General features: G+C 43.8%; 1 protein-coding gene across 2 annotated transcripts in view; it reads right to left on the minus strand.

The window, feature by feature from the left end:
- Parn (poly(A)-specific ribonuclease) overlaps window positions 1–21,515 on the minus strand; it is a 102,590-nt gene that overhangs the window by 48,082 nt on the left and 32,993 nt on the right. For both annotated transcript variants that reach the window (XM_050125785.1, XM_050125784.1), the window contains exons 16-18: window positions 21,067–21,142; window positions 18,484–18,594; window positions 17,916–17,985 (exon numbers count right to left, since the gene is read on the minus strand). In XM_050125785.1, coding sequence (XP_049981742.1) covers window positions 17,916–17,985; window positions 18,484–18,594; window positions 21,067–21,142 — 257 coding nt within the window. The remainder of the gene's footprint in view (window positions 1–17,915; window positions 17,986–18,483; window positions 18,595–21,066; window positions 21,143–21,515) is intronic.

The raw sequence follows: 21,515 nt of genomic DNA on the forward strand, positions 1-21,515 counted from the left end.
AAAACAAAAAAAAAAAAAAAAAAAAAAAAAAAAAAAGAGAGAGAGAGAGAGAGAGAGAGAGAGAGAGAGAGAGAGAGAGAGAGAAAGATCTCCTGAGTAAATTGGGAGCATGGGGACCTTGGAGGAGAGTTGAAAGGAGAGAGGAGAGGCAGGGAAGGAAGCAGAGAAAAATGTAGAACTCAATAAATATCAATTTAAAAAAATGAAAAAAAAACATGGTTGTTCAATCTAAACTAACCTACAAAACTAACAAATGCTTTTCATTTGATCAGAAAAAAAAAAAGTTGAGCTAGGTGTGCTGAGCCCATACCTATAATCTCAACATTCATGGGGCAAAGGCAGGTAGATATATCTACTTACTTGAGTTCAAGGCCAATCAGGGCTACATAGTGAAACCCTCAGACTCTGAGACTGTCTCAAAAAAGAAAAAAAGGAAGTTGACTCAGGAAGATGATCATTGCTATAAACAAAGCAATAATCAAAGTTGACTGGCTACTGGGACAGGAAAGATATCAACAATCTTTTATTTGTTTTTGCATTTCAAAACAGCACTTCTCTATGTAGCCCTGGCTGTCTTGGAATTTGCTCTGTAGACCAGGCTGGCCTCAAACTCACAGCGAGTCGCCTGCCTCTGCTTCCCAAGTGCTGGGAACTACAATACCAACTAGTTAGGCTGGATGTGCCCAGTAGTGCAACAGTGGCACAGCTGCTATGGATGTCACAAACATTCTCTGACTGGATGTGAGGCCTGCTTCATAAGAAGATAGCCATGATTAGTATTGTACTAACACAATAAACCTGGGCAAAATCTCTGACTGAGGAGGTCTTGAGCCCTAAGACCTAAGACTAAACTGCTGCTTAGGTAAACTGGAAAGCATCAACTGCCTTCTAGAAACCTAAGTTTACACCCATACACAAAGTGTCTCTTAGATACCTGTTTACACCCACAGACAAAGGCTGCTCTTGACACTTTCGAGGGTGCACAATGATTAAAGAATTAAAAGGCCAGAAAGAAGTGTTACCAGAAATCTTGGGAAGGTCCAGGGCAGCCATCATAATACAAGGGAAGTCAGGATCCCCTCTTTGGGTTCTTGATCTTATTAATAAAAGAACTTAAGAAAGGACACAAAGGGAAGCTCAAAGGCAAAGAGAACAAACAGAATCTTGAGGACAATATTACGGCAGGCAAGCTGTAAATCTTGTGGCTGCCAGGAAAGCATCAGGGGCAATGGAGACCAGAAGGAACAAAGTCATGTGTCTGAGAGAGGGCGGAAGAGAGGTCAGCCACCTGCCAGCAGGCAGCCACACAGCAGGGAAGAGTTTTAGAAAGAGCAAGGAGGCCCAAAGCATGACTTAGAGTTTAAAAGCATACTTGGGCTCTGGCCAGAATCTGAAAGAAAAAGAAGAAAAGGAAACAGTTATGCCTTTCTAAGAAAGGGCTGGCAGACCCAGGCGAAGATCATGGCAGTTCATGAGTGAAGCACAGGGTCAGAATTGGGGTTCAACCTGAAGAGCTGAAAAGCAAAACAGCCAGCCACTGGCTCTTACCTCGACCTCAGTCCAAAATGGCAATCCTGACTCCTAGAATCTCAGAAGGAGACTGTGTCTGAGACGCTGTCTCACCCCGTCTTTCTAGGGCTGGGAGCAAAGGCATGCATGTACCACTGGGATTAAAGGCATGCACTACCCGATTTCTATGGCAACTAGGGTGGCTATTGGGATTAAAGGTGTGTGTTACCATAATCTGATCTGTAAGGCTGGCCAGTGGGACTACTTTATCCTCAGATATTCAGGCAGTCTTTATTTATTAAGATACATTTGAAATGCCACCACACATGAGGAGTGTACTGGGGGCAGAAATTCTAGAAAGGAAAAGTACATTGTCTTTAGTAAACCTGCCTCCCTAGGAGTGGTGGCTGGCTAGGTCCCTCACTTGTCCCACTGGATTAAACTTCAGTGGCTTCAACAAAGGCATCTCTCCACCTGGAAGAGATCTCAATCTTTACACTCTCTTCCTTAAATTCTTTGTAGCAAACAGGTACAGACAGAGACTACGAATGAAGGTCAGCCCTAAACAAGACATTTGTAGCAACCCCTTAAGGCTCAGGGAACATTTTGGAAGAGGGGCCGGAAAGAAGGTACAAAGAAATAGAAGCCGGGGTAACACAGGACGCAGCATGGCACTGGGCTGCCTTACAGTCAAGTATGGGTAGAGAAGAGACTCAGAAGCCCTACCACTCACTTCTAAACTACCAGCAACTAAAGGGGGAAGGGTAACCCCAGTTGTAGAGCCACTGGTGAGCCCACCAGCTTTAATGAAAAGTTCCAAACCCAAGGTCACAGGGAGTGTCCTAGTTAAACTCTGTGGAGCACAAAACAAAACAAAATACAGCAAAAAAAAAAAAAAAAAAAAAAAGATCAGGGATAGAGAAAGGAAATTAATGGTAAGAAAGAAAAAAAACTGGCAGGGGAGGGAAGGAGCTGAGAGAGGGTGGGGACAGTAGCCAGAATGCACTACAGACCTGTACAAAACTGTCAAGTACAAAATTTACTAATTAAAAACAAAAAAGAAAGCCGGGCAGGGGCAGTGGTGGCACACACCTTTAATCCCAGCACTCGGGAGGCAGAGGCAAGCGGATCTCTGTGAGTTCGAGGCCAGCCTGGTCTAAAAGAGCTAGTTCCAGGATAGGCTCCAAAGCTATAGAGAAACTCTGTCTCAAAAGAGAGAGAGAGAGAGAGAGAGAGAGAGAGAGAGAGAGAGAGAGAGAGAGAAGAAAACTGTGATGGTTTAAAAGAAAATGCCCCCCCAAAGGGAGTGGCACTATTAGGAGGCATGGCCTTGTTGGAGGAAGTGTGTCATTGTGGCAGGCTTTGAGGTCTCATATGTGCTCAAGATACTGCCCAGTGTCTCAGTTTACTTACTGCTGCCTACCAAGATGCGGAACTCTCAGCTCCTTCTTCAGCACCACATCTGCCTACATACCATGTTCCACCATGATGATAATGGGCTGAACGTCTAAGCAAGCCATTGCAATTAAATGTTTTCCTTTATAAGAGTTGCTGTGGTCATGGTGCGGTGCTGGTGCACACCCTTTAATCCCAACACTCAGGAGGCAAAGGCAAGCTGATCTCTGTGAGTTTGAGGCCAGTCTGGAAACCCAGAGCTACACAGAGAAACCGTCTTAAAAAAAAAAAAAAAAAAAAAGTTGCTGTGGTCATGGTGTCTCTTCACAGCAATCAAAACCTTAACTAAAGCAAACGTTGATCCTCAGGTAAAACACACAAATCTCCCGGAGATGTCAACTTCATCTTGACTATCAGATCTGCTTTCTCAGTACTGTAGCCACTTTCAAATGAATTATTAACAGAACTTCTCACCTTTCCTGTTGCCTCCAGCTTCATCTCTGGGCTGGAGAGAACTAAACAGCCCCCTCAAGCAGGAAGAACACAGAAACCAGATCTGTGTGCGGCTTGGCACACAGGACCTAGAAAGAGCCTCACAACTGTGAAAGTAACTCTAATGCTGCAGCTGAGCGGCTGCAGAGCAGAAACAAAGGAAACTCCCCCAGTGCCTTCCCACCTCCTTATTCCACGGTGTGCAGCTGCTACCATGCTGCACTTCTTCCATTTTTTTGTTTTGTTTTGTTTTTCGAGACAGGGTTTCTCTGTAGCTTTTTGGAGCTTGTCCTGGAACTAGCTCTGTAGACCAGGCTGGCCTCCAACTCACAGAGATCCGCCTGCCTCTGCCTCCCGAGTGCTGGGATTAAAGGTGTGCCACCACCACCCAGCCACCCTGAACTGTGAAGTGTGAAGAATTAAACACTCAGTGTATGTGTGCCTCACCCTAACTAGCTGCCAGAGAGCTTAGGCCATCTCCATGGAAGACTTGGTAAGATGCTGTGCATATGGATTGGCTAGCTTGACAGTTTTACCCTAACATGAGATGCACCCGGTACAGAAAAGCTGGGGAGCATGAGGGCGCTCCTTGGCTGCAAACTGAGCTGAAGAAACAACTTGCCTTCACCTAAAGGCTTCTAAAAGACACGGGGTAAGGGGTTGGGAGTTAACAGGGAGGGGCAGCAACATGCACACAGATACACTCAGATGCACACACAAGCACGTACACGCGCACACACACACACACACACACACACACACACACACACACACACACGGTGGCTCAGCACATAAAGGCACTTGCTGCCAAGCTTGACAACCTAAGTTTAAGCATCAGAACCTATGTGGTTGAAGGAAAGAACTGACTGGAAAAGTTGTCCTCTGACTTCCACATGAACCTCACACACACATCCTTAGAAAGAATAATTTTAAAAAAGACACTTGAACTAATACTGTCAAGACACTCAACTGAGATGTGGATGGGAATCCTGCTACATTCCTGAAAGCCCATGATGAAACAGTATTTTACCACCTAACCTAAAGGACTGATGTTAACAAGATTCCAACTTGTACAGTAACAAATTCTGTCGTAGAAACTGTACAATTCAAATTCACATTCTGGATGTCGTAAAACACCTGTCAGCTTTCGTGGAACTTGTTAGTTTTTGCTATTCTATGAACAGGGTACAGTCATGTATATACTATTTACATTTACAATGTATTTCCTATCGTATGAACAGGGTACAGTCATGTATATACTATTTACATTTACAATGTATTTCCTATCCTATGAACAGGGTACTGCTGACATTCAAACAAGTCTAGAAAGGTTCTATGGAAGCAGTGTGCTGCAGTTTTCACAAGGCTGCACAGCTTCAGCTCAGCCTTCTATGGGGCCCGCATGGTGCCTTATTTCTATAAGACAACTCCCCTGCTTCACCAACATGCTAGATGGCACCCACAAAAAGCTCTGTAAACAAGGTGGTTTGGCACTGGACCCAGACTACCTAGGAAGCCACACCTGTCACTAAGTTTCCGTCATAGAACTTCCCAGGAGCACACCTGACAGTCCTCGTCTCTAATGCAAGCCGCCAGGAGGCAAAGGCAGGAAGATTACTCATTCACTATACCTTGTCTAAACAGCTTCTCAGGGGCATAAAACCTCAAGTCTTTATCAAAATGTGGCTTCCCACTGGCGGCGGCAGCAGCATCACTTGACAACATGTTAGAGATTCTGACTCAGAAACTGGGAGCTGCCGTCCCTGGGTTCACAAAAGTGTTCAACATCGTTATTATCATCATCAGCTCTGTGACAATGCCTTGCTGACCTCTCCAAAACAAATGAATTGTGATGGTTTGTTTATAGTAAAAGATTTTGAGTTGGAAAAACACAAAACTAGTACATTTCAAGGCCTATCTCAAAATGCAGGAAGCAGTAGCATAAGGCCTCTATCTCTCCCCAGAGCCAGGAGGTCAAAGTGTGACAAGCTATGCACCAGGTTCCCTGGAAGGGAACTTCAGGGGAAATTACTGCTCACTCCATAACTGTCATCCTTACAGTTTGTTATTTCGTTGTTGTCGCACAGTATTGCTACGCAGCCCAGGCTGGCCTTGAACTCATGATCCTCCTGCCTCAGTCTTGAGTGCTGGGAGATTACAGACGTGAACCACCATATCTGGCTTCATTCTCATTTTGAGAGAAAGAGAAGTATCTGACAACTCATTAGCAAAACTTAAACATATTTCTATGAATTGACGACAAAAGTTAAACTTTAACCACTAAAGAATACTGAAAAAAAATCTCTAATCCACACAACACAGAACTGACACCCATAACCTTCATCAAAATTCACCAACAAATTTCAGACATGGATTACCTCCTCACCAAACCCAACCAGAGGGAACTAAGGCCAAAGGTTATTATTCTTTGATGACACAGTAGCTTGCTTTGAACTATGGCTTATCTGAATCATTCCCTACCTGTCCAAAAAGATTACAAAATAATGCCCGTATTAACCTACTATATGCAACAATGTCCAAAGGTGAATGTGATAAAAGTTACATGGAAGGTCCAGTTAGACAGTTCAGCAAGTAAAGCTTGGCTGCCAAGCCTGCAGACCTGAGAACTCACATCGGGGAAGGTAAATGCAGACCCAGCGAGCTGCCTCTGACCTCCACATGCACACTGTGACACATTTACTGAGGCTGGTGGGTTGAAAACTTAGACTAAATAAGAAGGCCCAGCAGGAGACAGGAATCTCTGCAGGTGGGCTTGGACACATTGGCATGAAAACAGATAATAACTGTAAAATTCTGCATTACCAAATTGGAAGGTTGATTTTGATTGGAAAAGAAAGAAAACGGTTCTCTATTTTCTGATAAATAGGAGACCTTCCACTATAGCACCGGGAGGAAGAGAGTAAGACACTGGAAGAAGCTGAAGGGCTGGAGACCACGGCTCAGCGGTGAAGAGCACTGGCTGCTCTTGCAGAGGATCGAAGTTAGGGTCCAGCACCCTCTTTAGGCAGCTCACACTTATCACCTCTAATCCAGCTTTAGGGATGCCATGCCCTCTCCTAGTCTCTAGAGTTTTGCACACACACACACACACGCGCACACACACACAAATCTAAAAATGAGAAACAAACACACACACTGGTGTGGTGCTGTGCACCTTTAAGGCAAGCAGAGCTTTGAGAGTTCCAGGAGAGTCAGGACATAATGAGAACCTGTCTAAAAAGAGGAGGAGGAGAAGGAAGCACAGGTGATAATAGTTGGCAAGCGGGGCAGAGTGGTGAGAGTTACAACCACAGCTCTTTGGGAAGCTGAGGCAAAAGAACTGCTTGAGGTGAGGTCAGGGGTTTGAGTCTACAACACAGAAGATTCCTCCCCTTTCTTTAAAAGCAAAAGAGAAACCTACTTCTGCTTGGCTCTGGAAAGGAAACATGGTAGAGTGGAGGTAGATACTGACGAGACACTTAAGTCCAGAGGGAAGGAAGGTCTCCAAGACCCACCTGACAGGGTGGCAAAGGCTCTCTACACAACGCTGACCACTAGGCTTACCATAATTTCATATACGTGTGTGTATGCAAACATGTATGTACATATGTTTATATATATACATACACACTTCTTCCTCTCGGGTTCTCAAGGATTCACATACATATGTAAGATAAACATACATATGATTATTTTAATTTTATGTGTATGTATGAGTGCCTACATATATGCACATAAACCATGTCATGCATGGTTCTTAAGAAGACCAAAAGAGGGGCTGGAGAGATGGCTCAGTGGTTAAGAGCATGGCCTGCTCTTCCAAAGGTACTGAGTTCAATTCCCAGCAACCACATGGTGGCTCACAACCATCTGTAATGAGGTCTGGTGCCCTCTTCTGGCCTGCAGACATACATGCAGATAGAATATGGTATACATAATAAATAAATAAAATGTAAAAAAAAAAAAAAAAGAAGAAGAAGAAGAAGAAGACCAAAAGAGGGCCACTGTGTGGATGCTGGAAACCAAACCTGGATCCTCTGCAAGAGCAGCAAGTACTCTCAACTGCTGAGTCACCTCTGGAGTCTACACACATATTTTTAACTTGTAACTTACACAGCAGTATAATCAACTGAAATACAGAAAATATTGATCTCAATTAGTAAATGCAAAAGAAACGAAGAACAGAACAGATTTATTTGAAATTCAGTAAAATGACAGTAGTTTTTATTTTGGCCTAAGAAACTATAAGCGTTTTTTTTTTGTTTTGTTTTGTTTTTTCTTTAATCTGTTAAAAAAAAAAAAACCTTAGTGTCAACTTCTGACTAAAATAACACAATTGCCTACTCAGCTTGCTGAGATTCTTTGAGGAGAATTAGCAGTAGCTTCTTTATCTGAAGAGGAGAGAGGTAAGGTTTTCCAATTCGGTAGTGACCGCTGGCCACTACAAGGGAAGAGAAGAGACCAGAAGCAAAGCTTCCAATGCTAACCAAGCCTTCTTTGCTCTGCAAACCCCTCTCCCGGTCTTCTCCCACCAAAGGTGTAACACAAACTGCTTCAAAAACCTCTGTGGAGATGGTGAGCTCTGAGTCCATCAGAAAGGGCTGGAGACCAGGATGGTCACTCTAAATCAACATCCAAGCCTGTAAGTAAGAACCCCAGACATTTTTACGGGGTTCATGCTCAAAGGGCTGATTAAATTTTAGCTGTCTGTGATGGCACACAGCCCGGCTCTGGGGAGTGAGACCGCTTCCCCATAAGGAGCTCTAAGTAGAATGAATCTTCAAGGCAGTTGGACAATAGGACAGTGAAGAAAGTCAAGTCATGTGGCCACAGGTCATGGCCACAGCCAAGTCTGCAAAATCCCAGCACTTGGGAGGCAGAAGTGATGTGGGAGTGATTTCTTATTAATAAAGAAACTGCCTCGGCCCTCATAGGACAGAAAATTAGGTAGGCGGAGTAGACAGAAGAGGATGCTGGGAAAAAGAAGCTTAGTGAGGAGTCGCCATGATTCTCCCGCTCCAGACAGACACAGGTTAAGATCCTCCCTGGTAAGCCAGCTCGTGGGCTACACAGAATATTAGAAATGGGTTAGAACAATATGTAAGAGCTAGCCAATAAGAAGCTGGAACTAGCCGGGCCAGGCAGTGTTTGAAAGAATACAGTTTCCGTGTACTTATTTCGGGCATAAGCTAGCCATGCGGGCGGCCGGGTGCCGGGGACGCACGCAGCCCTGCCGCCGCTCTTATTTCAACACAGAAGCAAATGGATCTCTGCGATCTAGGTCAACCTGGACAGCCAGGACTACACAGAGAAATCCTGTCTCAAAATAAACAATCCATCAACCTACCTGGGCTGACCTTAACCAGCATACAATGTCATTCCATTGTCAGCATCAGGAACAGCAGTCAAATTGCCAAGCTGAGACACCCTGAGGGTCTGAACACAGGGACTTTTTACCCCATCAAACAGGTGTATGCACACTCAGGCTTGACTGACCTGGAAAGAGTTCTAGTGTCAAGACATACCTTAATATGCACCTGCGTCTGTTTTGGTCCGTCTCCCTAGCAAAAGGGAAAAGCTCACATCCCCAAACTATTTATTGTCCTAAAAACAAAGTATTTCACTCAGTGCCAAGCAAAGATGTCCTGTTCTCTATCTCTAAGCCTGGGGTCAAAAATTAGAGCAAGAGGGGCTGGAGAGATGGCTCAGAGTTTAAGAGCACTGATTGTTCTTCCAGAGGTCCTGAGTTCAATTCCCAGCAACCACATGGTGGCTCACAACCATCTGTAATGAGATCTGGTGCCTTCTTCTGGCCTGCAGGCACACATGCAGACAGAACACTGTGAACAAAATAAATAAATAAATCTTAAAAAAAAAAATTAGAGCAAAAACCCCCAAATTCCCAATGGGAAACTCCCACTCTTTAGCAGCCACCGGCTCTGCTGTACTTGGGAACAGGACACAGCAGTCAAAGCACTGCACAGGAAGCACATATCCACATGTCCATGCTAGCTGAAAAGATCTTGACATGGGGTCAGGAGATGCAGACATCTCTCACGTTGAAATAAACACGTTTACTCAACTCACTGGCCCTCCTGTGTAAGCCCTGACCATAAGGGTCTTGCTGTCGTGGCTTCCTTTAGTTTCACTCAGTCCAAATAGAGCACTGCTCATATTTGTCTAGAAGCCAATGCACATCCTTCTTAAATATAATTGACACTAAAATTTAGATAAAAAGAAAGACAAAAGCCAACAGCTCATTGGAATAGATTCTATCCAATGAACCATATTATAACAAACAAAAATGTTAAACTAAGTATTATACAAAAGCGTTGTCTGCAAAGCCCGCGAACCACTGACATCAGAGTACTGGTTCTCATGCTACCCCACAATGGCAGGCACGTCTTTCAGAACCCATGCTCAGGTCAAATGCTGAGAGACACAATCCCTATCTGGTATCAGTATTTTCTCAGATTGCCTTCCACATTATTCATTGAGTCTATTGCTGAACCTGGAACTCACCATTCAGTGAGTCTGGCTAGTCCGCTTGCTCTAAGGATTCCCTGTCTGTCTTCTAAGCTGTGAGTGACAAGTAGGAAACCAAGTCCAGCCATCGTGAACAGCAACCACGTTACCTCTGAGCCATCGCCTCAGCCCTTCAGCTACATTCCCTAGAGAACATGGCTCACTGTTGAGCAGGCACAAACTACACAGTCTTAAAAATAATTACTAACCACGTGCTCTAAGCCAGGACCAATGAAAGAACACATAAGAATGCTTTCTGCCATGCATGGTGCTGCAAGCTTTAATCCCAGCACCTGAGAGGCAGCAGCAGGCAGATCTCCATGAGTTAGAGCCAATCTGGTCAACACAGAAAACACCAGGCCAGTCAGAATACACAGTGAAACCCTGACTAATAATAATAATAACCACAACAATATTAACAATAAATAACACTAACTTCACTACTAGTGTGATGAAAAATGATAGCCTCCCCCCCAAAAAAAAAAAAAGGCTATCATTAATCCCCAGGACTTGTGAATGTCACCTTATTTGGGGGGAAAAGGTCTTAGGAATTGCAGATGGTAGTGACACCTTTAATCCCAGCACTCAGGAGGCAGAGACAGAGTTCAAGGCCTAGTCTACAGAATGAATTCCAGGACAGGCTCCAAGAAACTACAGAGAAACCTTGTTTTAAAAACAAAACAAAACAAACAAAAAAAGGCCTTAATAGTTGCTATTAAAATCCTTGCGGTAAGAACATCCACATGGATTAGCTACTTGGGACCTAAATTCTACGACATGTATTCTGAGACAGGCAGAGAGAGAGTACACATTTACAGTTAGCATTCTGTGACTGTGAATGCAAAGATTAATGTGGTCACAAGTCAAGTGCCAGCAACCAGCAGAAACTAGGAGGGAACACAGTCCTGCTGATGTCTTAATGTGGAACTTGGGCCTTCTAAATATGAGAACGTAAGTTTCTGCTGTTTTAGGTAGCAAGCTAACCTCCACCACATGACACTAACATCATCCCCACTATGAAGGAAGCAAGCTGCTCCAATAAGCATGTGCAAGTTGATAGAACTCCACACACTACTGTTTATTATAATGCTAAGTGACGCTGGGGGGAAAGCAGCCCTCAGCCAGAGAGAGCACAAGCATGCACACTGTCTTCCTCAAGCACTCTCCACCTTATTTTTTGAGGCAGAGTCTCTCTCTGAAACTGAAGCTTACCAGTTAGGCTGCCTCGTCAATAAGCCCCTGGACCATCCTTCCTGCCTCTGCTGTCCAGAAAGCAGAAGCATACACCAACATGGCCAGTATGTGACAGGAGTCTCAATTAAGGTCCTCGTGTGTGCACAGCAAGCTCTTTACCCACTGAGCCATCTCCACAGCCCTACCAATAAATGTTTTGGCAATCAAAAATTCAAGGTGAAATTAGACAAGATGATACCAACTTGAGGGAAGTACTCCTTTTCTGAAGAAGCCACAAAAACAAGCACAAGCATTAAAAACTAGATTTAAAACTTAAGAATAATTCATTGTGCCCAAGACACACCTATCTCTCCCCTTAATGAAAAACAGTATGTATACTGTTGTAAAACAACTTTTAAAGTCAAATGTTGTATATAAGCAGGAGGCCAAGTCAGGAAGATTACAAAGTCTAGGCCAGCCTGGACTACATAGATGATGTGACTTTACTCAGGCAGATGCTACCTACTAATAGACTCCCCTCCTTCATGCCCCTGCCACATTGCGTACAAGTCAACCTTAGCAGAAACGGTCCCACAAACACACATGTATGCAACTGGAAGATTGGGAGTCAAAGCACTGATCATGATAGAACACAATTACACTGATGTTCCCAGTATTTCTAAAATGTCAGTAGTTTTAGCATATTAGAATTTCACTGGAGCTAGGCATGGTGGCGCTTGCCTTTAATCTCAGCACTTAGGAGGCAGATCTCTGTGAGTTCAAGGTCACAAAGTGAGTTCCAGGATAGCCAGAGCTGTCTCGAGAAACAAAACAAAACACAGAATTTCACTGAAGCAAAACCAATGGGCCAATTCCCAGGAAGGTGAAGGGTAAAAGGAGACAAAGTGGGGAGTCGCTACCCGAGGGTCAGAGTTCTGTTGAGGGGACAAAAAAGTTCTAGAATTGGGGAGTGGAGGGTTGGTGGTTGCTCAGTATTGTATTTAAATGGTTAAGATGGCAAAAGTGATAAATGTTTACCACAATTTTAAAACATTCACATCCCTGGCTGGTAAGATGGCTCATAAGCCAAAGAGTCTGCCACACAGGCCTGACGGCTTGAGCCGGACCTCCAGAACGCACATAATGGCAGCAGAGAACTGGCTCATAAAAGCTGTCCTCGAACCACCACTCACCTGTGCGCAGTGCACACAAACAGACACACACATACACAAATTAATTTTTAAAGATTAACTTTATATGATAAAAACATTACATTATATATTCTGAATGGATAAACTATGTTATGGTGAATGTCTATCTCAGTAAAGCAGGTAAACAAGAAGAAAGAAAGAAAAGCATGTGCTGAATCCTAGCAGATGTCACTTCCTTACTACCCTTGCCCTGAAACCCCCTGAAAATGCAGCTGGCAGGATATGATAGAGTAGTCACTTACTCCTACGGGGGAAGACAAAAAGAAATAAGAAATAACCCATACAAGTCTTCCCCCTAAGCATCAATGGTCACAGCAGGGTTTTTGTCACCTGCTTTCTGGTCAAAGGTCATAACTTAATACAACGTCCTGTTTAAAGAGTTTTGGCAGTGCAAAGGGTAAGCCTATACAGTGCCTCCCATAGGACCAAATGGCCCTCGTTTCATCTCAGATCACTTAGATCAGTGACAGCAGTGACAGCTGTCTGAGGGCACAGACATGTACTGCACCACTGCACCCTCGCTCCAATCACAGAGCACTAGCAGCCACACTTTACAGGTGAGAGAGCTAAAGCAAATAGTTTAACTCTTAGCCTCAGACAGAAAACAGTCCTGTGCTGCTGTGACACGTGTTTCCCAGCAGCACAGATTGTCACAACTCATACTTGCATTGAGAAGATGCAGTCATATAAAGGGGGACACTGTGTGACCATGGCTTCCTCCAGAGAGATGAGAGAACAGGCCCCTCCCACACATTACAGCACACTAGCAGCCCTGACTGTATGTATGCCGCACTTAGAGCAGAGCCAGGAGCTGGGCTCTGATCCTTACTATTGTTTTCTGTATCCTTCAAAGTAAAAATCACTGTGATGAAGTGGGACACGGTGGCACGTGCCTTTATCCAGCACTCGGGAGGCAGAAGAAAAAGGATTTGTGTGAGTTAAAAGCCAGCCTGGTCTACATAGAGAGTTCCTGGACGGCCAGGGCTACATGGAAAGACTCTGTGTCAAAAAAATTACTTTGATGACAAAGTAAAGAAAGACCCGGTCTATTGCCAGAATATGATCACTTTTCATAGGTGAAAGGAACAAAACATGAGTGTGTTTTATTTGGGGACTTCACCCTCTCCACTGGTAGTTTTCAATACGCTGTCACAACCTCCCATAACTGCAGCATTAGTCATCTGAGTGGCAGAGCTTCTTGAACTGCCCCAATCCAAAGTGCTTGTGCTTCCAAGCACCAGGCTGACACCACCTTCCCGAGTTTTCACCCGTAACACCTGGAAGCAGAACGTGCGAAAGGAGACACCTGGTTCACACCTGCAGCTCTGTACTCCAGCCTGTGTCCATTAAAACTTGAGGTGGAAAACCCATCTTCCTACCACAGCTACATCTCTCTTTAGGGCAGAGTAGGAGGCAGTGAGTAGAGATGGAGTCTCTCCTTTCCTAAACCTTCATAAAAGGTCATCTACAGAGATTTAAAGGTGGTTTGCAGAGACAGATAGCTGTTAATACATGTAAGGCAAAGTCACACTTTGCTTTCTATGGTTCAATAAAAGTAAAAGCAGAGAGTATTTTTATCTCTTTCCAGCCCAAAAGGGTTGGGCCAAAGTTTCTTCTCTGTCTGGCTTTCCAGGCAGTGATTGAAATAGACCAAGGTAATTAAGACAGTAGATCATTTCCTGACCAGAGAGTCCCACACAAACAACAGGGCACTGCCAGTGCAGGGCAAGAGCAGCCCGGAGCCTCGCTGCCATGCTCAATTCTCTTTGACTCTTTTTTTTTCCTGAGACAGGGTTGCTCTGTGTAGTCCTGTCTGCCCTGGCACTCGCTCTGTACACCAAGTTGGCCATGAACACACAGAGATCTGCCAGCCTCTGCCTCCTGAGTGCTGGGATCAAAGGCATGCGCCACCATCCAGCCTCTCTGACTCTTTGACACGCACATGTTCACATGTATATTAGACTTTATAAACTGGAAGTGTAGATGTAGCATACATGACACAGTGTTCAATCTCCAGTGTGAGTGGCCACATGCACATGCTCTCTCTACACACACACACATACACACAAATTTTTAAATGAAATTATGAATTTATTTTTGCTCAAAGTTTATCTTTTTCTTCTTTCAGAAAGCTTTATGCATAGTTATCATTAATGTGCACATGTGCACATGTCACAGCATGTGTGTGGAAGTCAGAGAACAACTTTGTGCAATGAGTTCTCTCATTCAACCTTCACACGGGTTCCAGGAAGCAGACTCAGGTTGCCAGAGTTGTGTCAACTGCCTTAACCTACTGAGCTATCGCCAACAGCCGCCTTAAACTCTACCTTTAAAGCAGAAATCTGATGGAAGCAAACAAAACACTGCTTGTGTGTGTCTGAGGGCAGCTCGTCAGATCTTATGACTGTGGTGAAGCTACATTAGAAAAACTGCTATAGAAACTAATTGCCCTGGGAGAGGAAGACAAGAGGATTACAAGTTCAAGGTCTCCTTTAGCTACACAGTTAGCAGAAACTGTTTCAAAAGAAGAAAAAAAGACAATAATGAAATAAGCTGACCTTCAGAAAAATCGTATTTTTCTGACACCATTAATTGAGATAGTGTTGGGGGCCAATGTTAGATGTTTAAACGAAAACTTAAAAAGATAACTTGACAAAACTCAAGGTCCCGTGTGATAAGTCAGACCTATAAGAGCAAGGTCAGTGCTAGAAGAAGGATAAGTCAGGAGCAGTAGTCCCCACTGGAGAGGCCTTGGAAAACCCGACTGTGTTGGACCAAGAGGACACTACAGCACAGAACAGAAAAACCATAGAGTTTTCTCTTCAAAAATAAGAAAAGTATGTTTTTCTTTTACAAATAAGAAAAAAAAAAACAAACCAAATGTCAATTTTTAAGAGAATCCTAGGAGGATCCATGACCTTATGCCCTTGTTCACTGTTTTGCTAAGTATTTAGATTTTAGCTCCTCAAAAACAAAAACTCTACGCCTTTAATCCCAGCACTCGGGAGGCAGAGGCAGGTGGATCTCTGAGTTTGAGACCAACCTAGTCTACAAGAGCTAGTTCCAGGACAAGCTCCAAAGCTACAGAGAAACCCTGTCTCATAAAACCAAAAAAGAAAAAAAAAAGAAAACCTCTAAATGGACAGATGTTCTCATGCTGAAGGAAGCCTTACATATTTACTGCCCAGCTTCTTCTTTCTCTGCTTTTGTTGGAGATGGTTTCACAGTGCAGCTTAGACAGGCCTAGAACTTACTTTGCAGCCAGTTCTAGCCTGAGACTCAAGTCTTCCAAGAACTGGATCACAGGCATGAGCGCAACAGCTCCGTCATGTTCTTTTAAATCAGAAGGCTGCAGTGCATTTGCAACCCATTCTTGTAGAAAAGCTCTTGAGCAAGCTGGCCTATTCTGTAGGTACACACGTGATCAGAAGCTAGATGCCATCTCCATCTGACCCGGTCAGTATCCATCACACCCGACTTTGTAAGGAATTACAAAACTGCTGCTCCAAACATCTGCAGCAACTAAACATTTCTAAGTTGAAAAATATGTAGAACAATGAATGTAATATCATGTACATAAAAATGTAAGGAATGACCAAAACTTAAACCACACTTATTGTCGCCAGTGGCACAGATTTCAGAAGAAATACAAAGATAAATACTGCTCTAAAATAAGAGGTAAAAGCTAAGAAAACGATTTTTCACTCTTTCTGCTCTTATTGAACTAGACAGACATTAAAGACTCGGGCACAAATCATTTTCTTTACAAAAAAATTCAACTTAATTTCCAATATACATCACACTAGTAACTAGCCTACTTTTGAAAAGGCCATCAACTTCCTACATATTTCCTCTGAACTTCCAAATAAAATAACAACAAAAATAGAACAAGGAGGAACTGAAGAGATGGCTCAGCGGTTAAGAGCACTGACTGCTTTTCCAGAGGACCCAGGTTCAATTCCCAGTAGCTACATAGCAGCTCACAACTACCTGTAGCTTCATTTCCAGGACATCTCTCAGTCCCTGTAGATACCAAGTACACACACAGCAAACAAACATACACGGAGGCAAGAGACTCACACGCCGGGCAGTGGTGGCGCACGCCTTTAATCCCAGCACTGGGGAGGCAGAGGGAGGTGGATCTCTGTGAGTTCCAGGCCAGCCTGGTCTACAAGAGCTAGTTCCAGGACAGGCTCCAAAGCTACAGAGAAACCCTGTCTCAAACACCCCCCCACCCAAAAAAACAAAAAACAAAAAACACTCACATGCAAAATTAAATAGAAGAAGAAAGAGAATGAGAAAAGAAGAAGACAAAGGAAATGAAGCTCACTAACTCAGAAATACCAGTCTGGAAGAGTCTAGATGTTGGAAATGGCAGCTGCCTCTACAGTACACTAAGCACAGAACTGTCAACGATTATTGACACAGATAACCCAAGGAAACAGTGTCCCACCTGGTGAAACCACGATACAATGTAATGTGCTGTGCATTAGGGAAGGAGATGATGAACGCACAGACACTGACATGGCTGTTTCTTACGAGGACAGATGTGAGCTGCCTCATTCTGCCCGACTCTAGCACCAACTCCTCAGAGAACTGAGGCCAAGACAAAGGCTGAGGCTGCGGCCAAGTGTCACATGGTAACTTTAGTCACAAACTTGCCAAGCAAGCACAAGCCAGAGTCTGAAATAACAATCTCTGAGACTTCTTCAGAAATCAATGCATAATGTAGGAAAAGCTTTTTCATCCCTAGATGAGATCAATAGCAGAGCATTTCCCTGGCATGCATGGGACCACGGGTTCAATCCGCAACACCATAAAATAAAAAAAAGATAAACAGAGAGTCAAAGAGCATGCAATGACAATCAAGACTTCATAGAGTAGCGTACCCATTTATCAGACATTTCCTTAGAAATAACATGTAATCAGTTAATAAGACAAATACAAATAAATAATGTTATGTGTAAAGTTCACTAGAGGATAGGTTTAGCTATAAACACAAGTATCCCTTGAAGGTAATTTAAATGCTAAAACTACCATCTTTTTTTTCTTGGAAGAGATACACTACCATTAGTAATGTTTTCTTTTTTTTAATTTTTTTAGTATTTATTTATTATGTATACAATATTCTGTCTGCGTATATGCCTACAGGCCAGAAGAGGGCAGCAGACCTCATTACAGATGGTTGTGAGCCACCATGTGGTTGCTGGGAACTGAACTCAGGACCTTTGGAAGAGCAGGCAATGTTCTTAACCACCCCAGTAATGTTTTCTTTAGTTTTGGGGGGTTTTTTGAGAAAGGATTTCCCTGTGTAGCCTTGGATGGCCTGAAACTCACCCTGTAGACTAGGCTGGCCCAGAACTCAGAGATCCACCTGCCCTGCCTCCCAAGTGCTGGGATTAAAGGGGTGCCATGCCCAGCCTCTTTAGTTTCTTTAAGCCAGTATATTTAAGAAATTATTTCCCAAAAGGTCAATTTCTACTCTCAAAAACTATCTGTGCTACTAAAGATGAGAAATATTTAATAAAAATGTACCCTAGTTTCCTGTCTCCCAAGACACGGAGCTTGTCAGAGTGTGAGAAGCAGAGCTGTAACCCTCTGATTACTTACTTGTTAAAAAAGGGTTCAATGAGTTTTGATCTGGCAGACACACACACTTTTGAAGGCCCAAGTAAAGAACCTAGTGAAGAAAAGCATGGTGTTATACACAGTGCGTGGTCAAACGGCAGAAGCTCAGTGTGGTACATTCAGTGAGGGTAACAGTTACTCTTCTGGTCCACACACCTACACAGGCAAGTGTCAGCAGTCCCTTCCTGTGTCCCCTCCTCATCTCCTCCAGCTCCCCTCTCAGAACCTTCCTGCTTCTATAAGGGTGGTCAGATCCTAGGACAATGGTTGTGATGCACAGATGGTCGTCGTCCCTTCCCCACTCCCACATGGAAGCCAAATCCCAAACAATGGTATCCATAAATGAGCTATTTGGAGGCAAGTAGGGGAACTGGTTTCCTCTATCTAGCACCCGGGAGTGTCAACTGTTGGGAAGCTGGTGTCTGGGACAGGTTTACTACTCTCCAGAGCCATGAGAAACACAGGTCTGTTATCTAGGCCTAGTCTTTGGAAATTTGTCACACAAAACAGGCAAGACTCACTCTGTTTAACAGAAACATATCTCAAGTACCTAGGTAATTTGCCATGGAGATGAAGCAGAGTCCTGTGATGTAAGCATCATACCCTGCCTCATGGAGCTGCTCAGAAGCAGTGTTGTAGCTCGGAAAGCCTTCTGCGCTTTCTAGAGAGAAAAAAAGGAATCATCAATATTCCCCAGTGTACTAGCAAACATGAAAACTAGTAAGTGCCCTGTGGTGGTGGCGCCTGTGATCCCAGCACTCCTAGCACTCGGGAGGCAGAGGGAGGTGCATCTCTGTGAGTTCAAAGCCAGCCTGGTCTACAGAGTGAGTTACAGGACAGACTCCAAAGTTACACAGAAAGACCCTGACTCAAAAAGAATCAAATAAAAAGAAGAAAGAGGAGGAGGAAGAGGAGGAGGAGGAGGAAGAAAGAAAGAAAGAAAGAAAGAAAGAAAGAAAGAAAGAAAGAAAGAAAGAAAGAAAGAAAGAAAGGCAGACAGACAGACTAACTAGTAAGCATGGTGTCCTGCCAAATCCAGATGCATTCTTGTGTGCTGCAGTTGCAGATGCGGCTGGAAGGTACAAGGAAACTTGTCTTATTTCTCAGTTCTGTCCACGTAAGACCTCACGATACGAAATAACAAACTCCCTGACAACAAGAATTTTAGTTCAGACCAGAAAAAGGCCTGTTTCCTTACCGAGGTTCAGCTGTAGGCCTCCTCAGCTACACTGGCTAGAGTCACCTGCAATCTGTTTCCCATCCTGTGACAATCCTACTGTGCTACTCTTGCATACTTGCAGGACACAAAAGATTAAACAGAACTCCAAACCGAGCATGGTGGTCACACCTGTAATCTCTGCACTTGAGAAGCTGAGGTAGAAGAACCACAGCAAGTTTGAGGCTAGTCTAGGCTAAATAGTGAGTTCTAGTCCAACCCTGGCTACAAAGTAAGACCCTGTCTTCAAAAATAAATAAACAAACATTAAACTAATAAAATCCCAGTAGGATTGAAAGGTCATACAGTGTCTCTCTGAATCTGAGGCATATGCAATGTTACCCTGGGGCAAGGCACTTCATCTCTGAGCCCCCAATTTTGTAAGGAGATGATAATCAACCTTCCCCCATAAGGCTTTTGGGGAACATCCAATGTCATGGTACTGATAAAGATCTCATCTAGTGCTTGGCACATGCCACATGCTCATAACCATTAGTATCCCAAGTAGTCCCCATAAAACCACAGAGTTTACCTGAATACTGGAGGGGCCCTGGACTGTTCCCAAGCTTAGCAATTTAGAGATAACAGTATACTCCCCACCCAAAATAGATTAGAACTGCTGTAACACCAGCCTTAGTTCACGGGCCTACTGCACTACAAGAATCATTTTATAAGATAATACTGACTCTACTGATACACACAGGTGCTAAGAGAATGTAAGAGACTAATCGACTTTTGAGTAAATTTTCTACTAAAGAAACATGAAAACAATAGGACAGGATACAGCCCTTACTTGTAAGTAATTATTTCCTAGAATCAATCTGGAAATGAATGTTAGAAAGAACATCAGAAGCATGAATGGAAACTGCTAATAGAACGGCTGGAGCCATTTTCTTTTCTTTTCTTTTTTTTTTCCAAGACAGGGTTTCTCTGTACTTTTGGTTCCTGTCCTGGAACTAGCTCTTCTAGACCAGGCTGACCTCGAACTCACAGAGATCTGCCTGCCTCTGCCTCCCGAGTGCTGGGATTAAAGGCGTGTGCCACCACCGCCCGGCTTGGAGCCATTTTCATACCAATAAAATACTCTTATGCAAGAACTTCTTAACGTCCTTATGAACTAAATATTGGGCTTGACACTTCCAAAGAGAGCCTTTTAACACTGCAGCACTTAAGTAAAATATTCAACATCACCTGCTGAAGCTCATCACTCCCCACACCAATTATTCCATTACACTAGTATACATGGGTTTCTTTCCCTCTATCCAGCCAGCATCGTTGTACTTCCTTTCTTGGACTATACCCAGAAGGGAAGCGAATACTATGACTCTGTCCACTCTAGTACCTTCCATCACCAATGTCTGAATCTTAGCGTGGTTATCATCGTCTTTAGCTAAGGGAATGCTGTGGCAGCAGCACAATGGGGTAACAGGACCACGGACACAGTGCCCCAGAGCACGGGTTGGGGGCCACACATACGCACATAACCCATATGACACCAAGGGCTCCTCCTGGCCTCTGAGGACACGGGATACGCTCTTGTCTCACACACCCCAGCTCTAAGTTTTCTGGGACAGGAGGTGCTGTTGTGTTTCTTATTATTAGTTACTGACTCTCTCTCTGCTCAAACACACACCATCTGAAAGGACACATCAACTTTTGGGAGAACTCCAAGCATTAGGAAATAAAAGTCTTGAAACTTCTCAGTGAATCCCTACCCAACTCTATTGACATGATATAGATGGAGCAAGATGTGGAATTAGGACACCATCTTTATTCACAAAACTGCCACTGGCATGAACCTTAACCAGCCACACCCTACAAATAACACAATATGATTTCAGAGATGGATCACATTGTTTGCACAGAACATATTGGTAATTTCCAGAGTTTGAAGGTTTTCACGATTAATATTCTTACCAACTTTAGGAGGGTCAAAGGGTGTCTCTTTTAAGCGCTTTTCCAGCTCTGCAAGGGATGTGTTGTTAATGATATCCTGCAAGGCAGAAGATGGAGAGTTAGGGTATCTCATCTGAGAGTGAGAGAGATTAAGGAGAGCCATTTCAGGGTACACAGAAGAAAAAGCATCCCATACTGCCCTCTTGTGTCCTAAAGGACAGAAGTCACTGCTTATTCCACATGAAAGAAAAGCACACCAGCAAGTTCAAGGTTCATTGTACGGACAAGAATAATGACAGTGTGATAAAACTACAAACATGTGCAGGCCTAGTGGTGCTCACCTCTAGTCTGCTACTTGGGAGGCTGAGGCAGCAGGATGGAGACTGGAAGGCCAACCTGGTTTTTACTGAAGCAAAACTAAGAAAAAACTGTGGAAGGGGAAGAAAAAGCAAGCTTCCAGGTTTGCTGGG

Source organism: Alexandromys fortis, unplaced genomic scaffold (genome assembly GCF_014885135.2).
Source record: "Alexandromys fortis isolate MF-2015 unplaced genomic scaffold, M_Fortis_MF-2015_v1.1 scaffold_238, whole genome shotgun sequence".
NCBI classification, from domain to species: domain Eukaryota; kingdom Metazoa; phylum Chordata; class Mammalia; order Rodentia; family Cricetidae; genus Alexandromys; species Alexandromys fortis.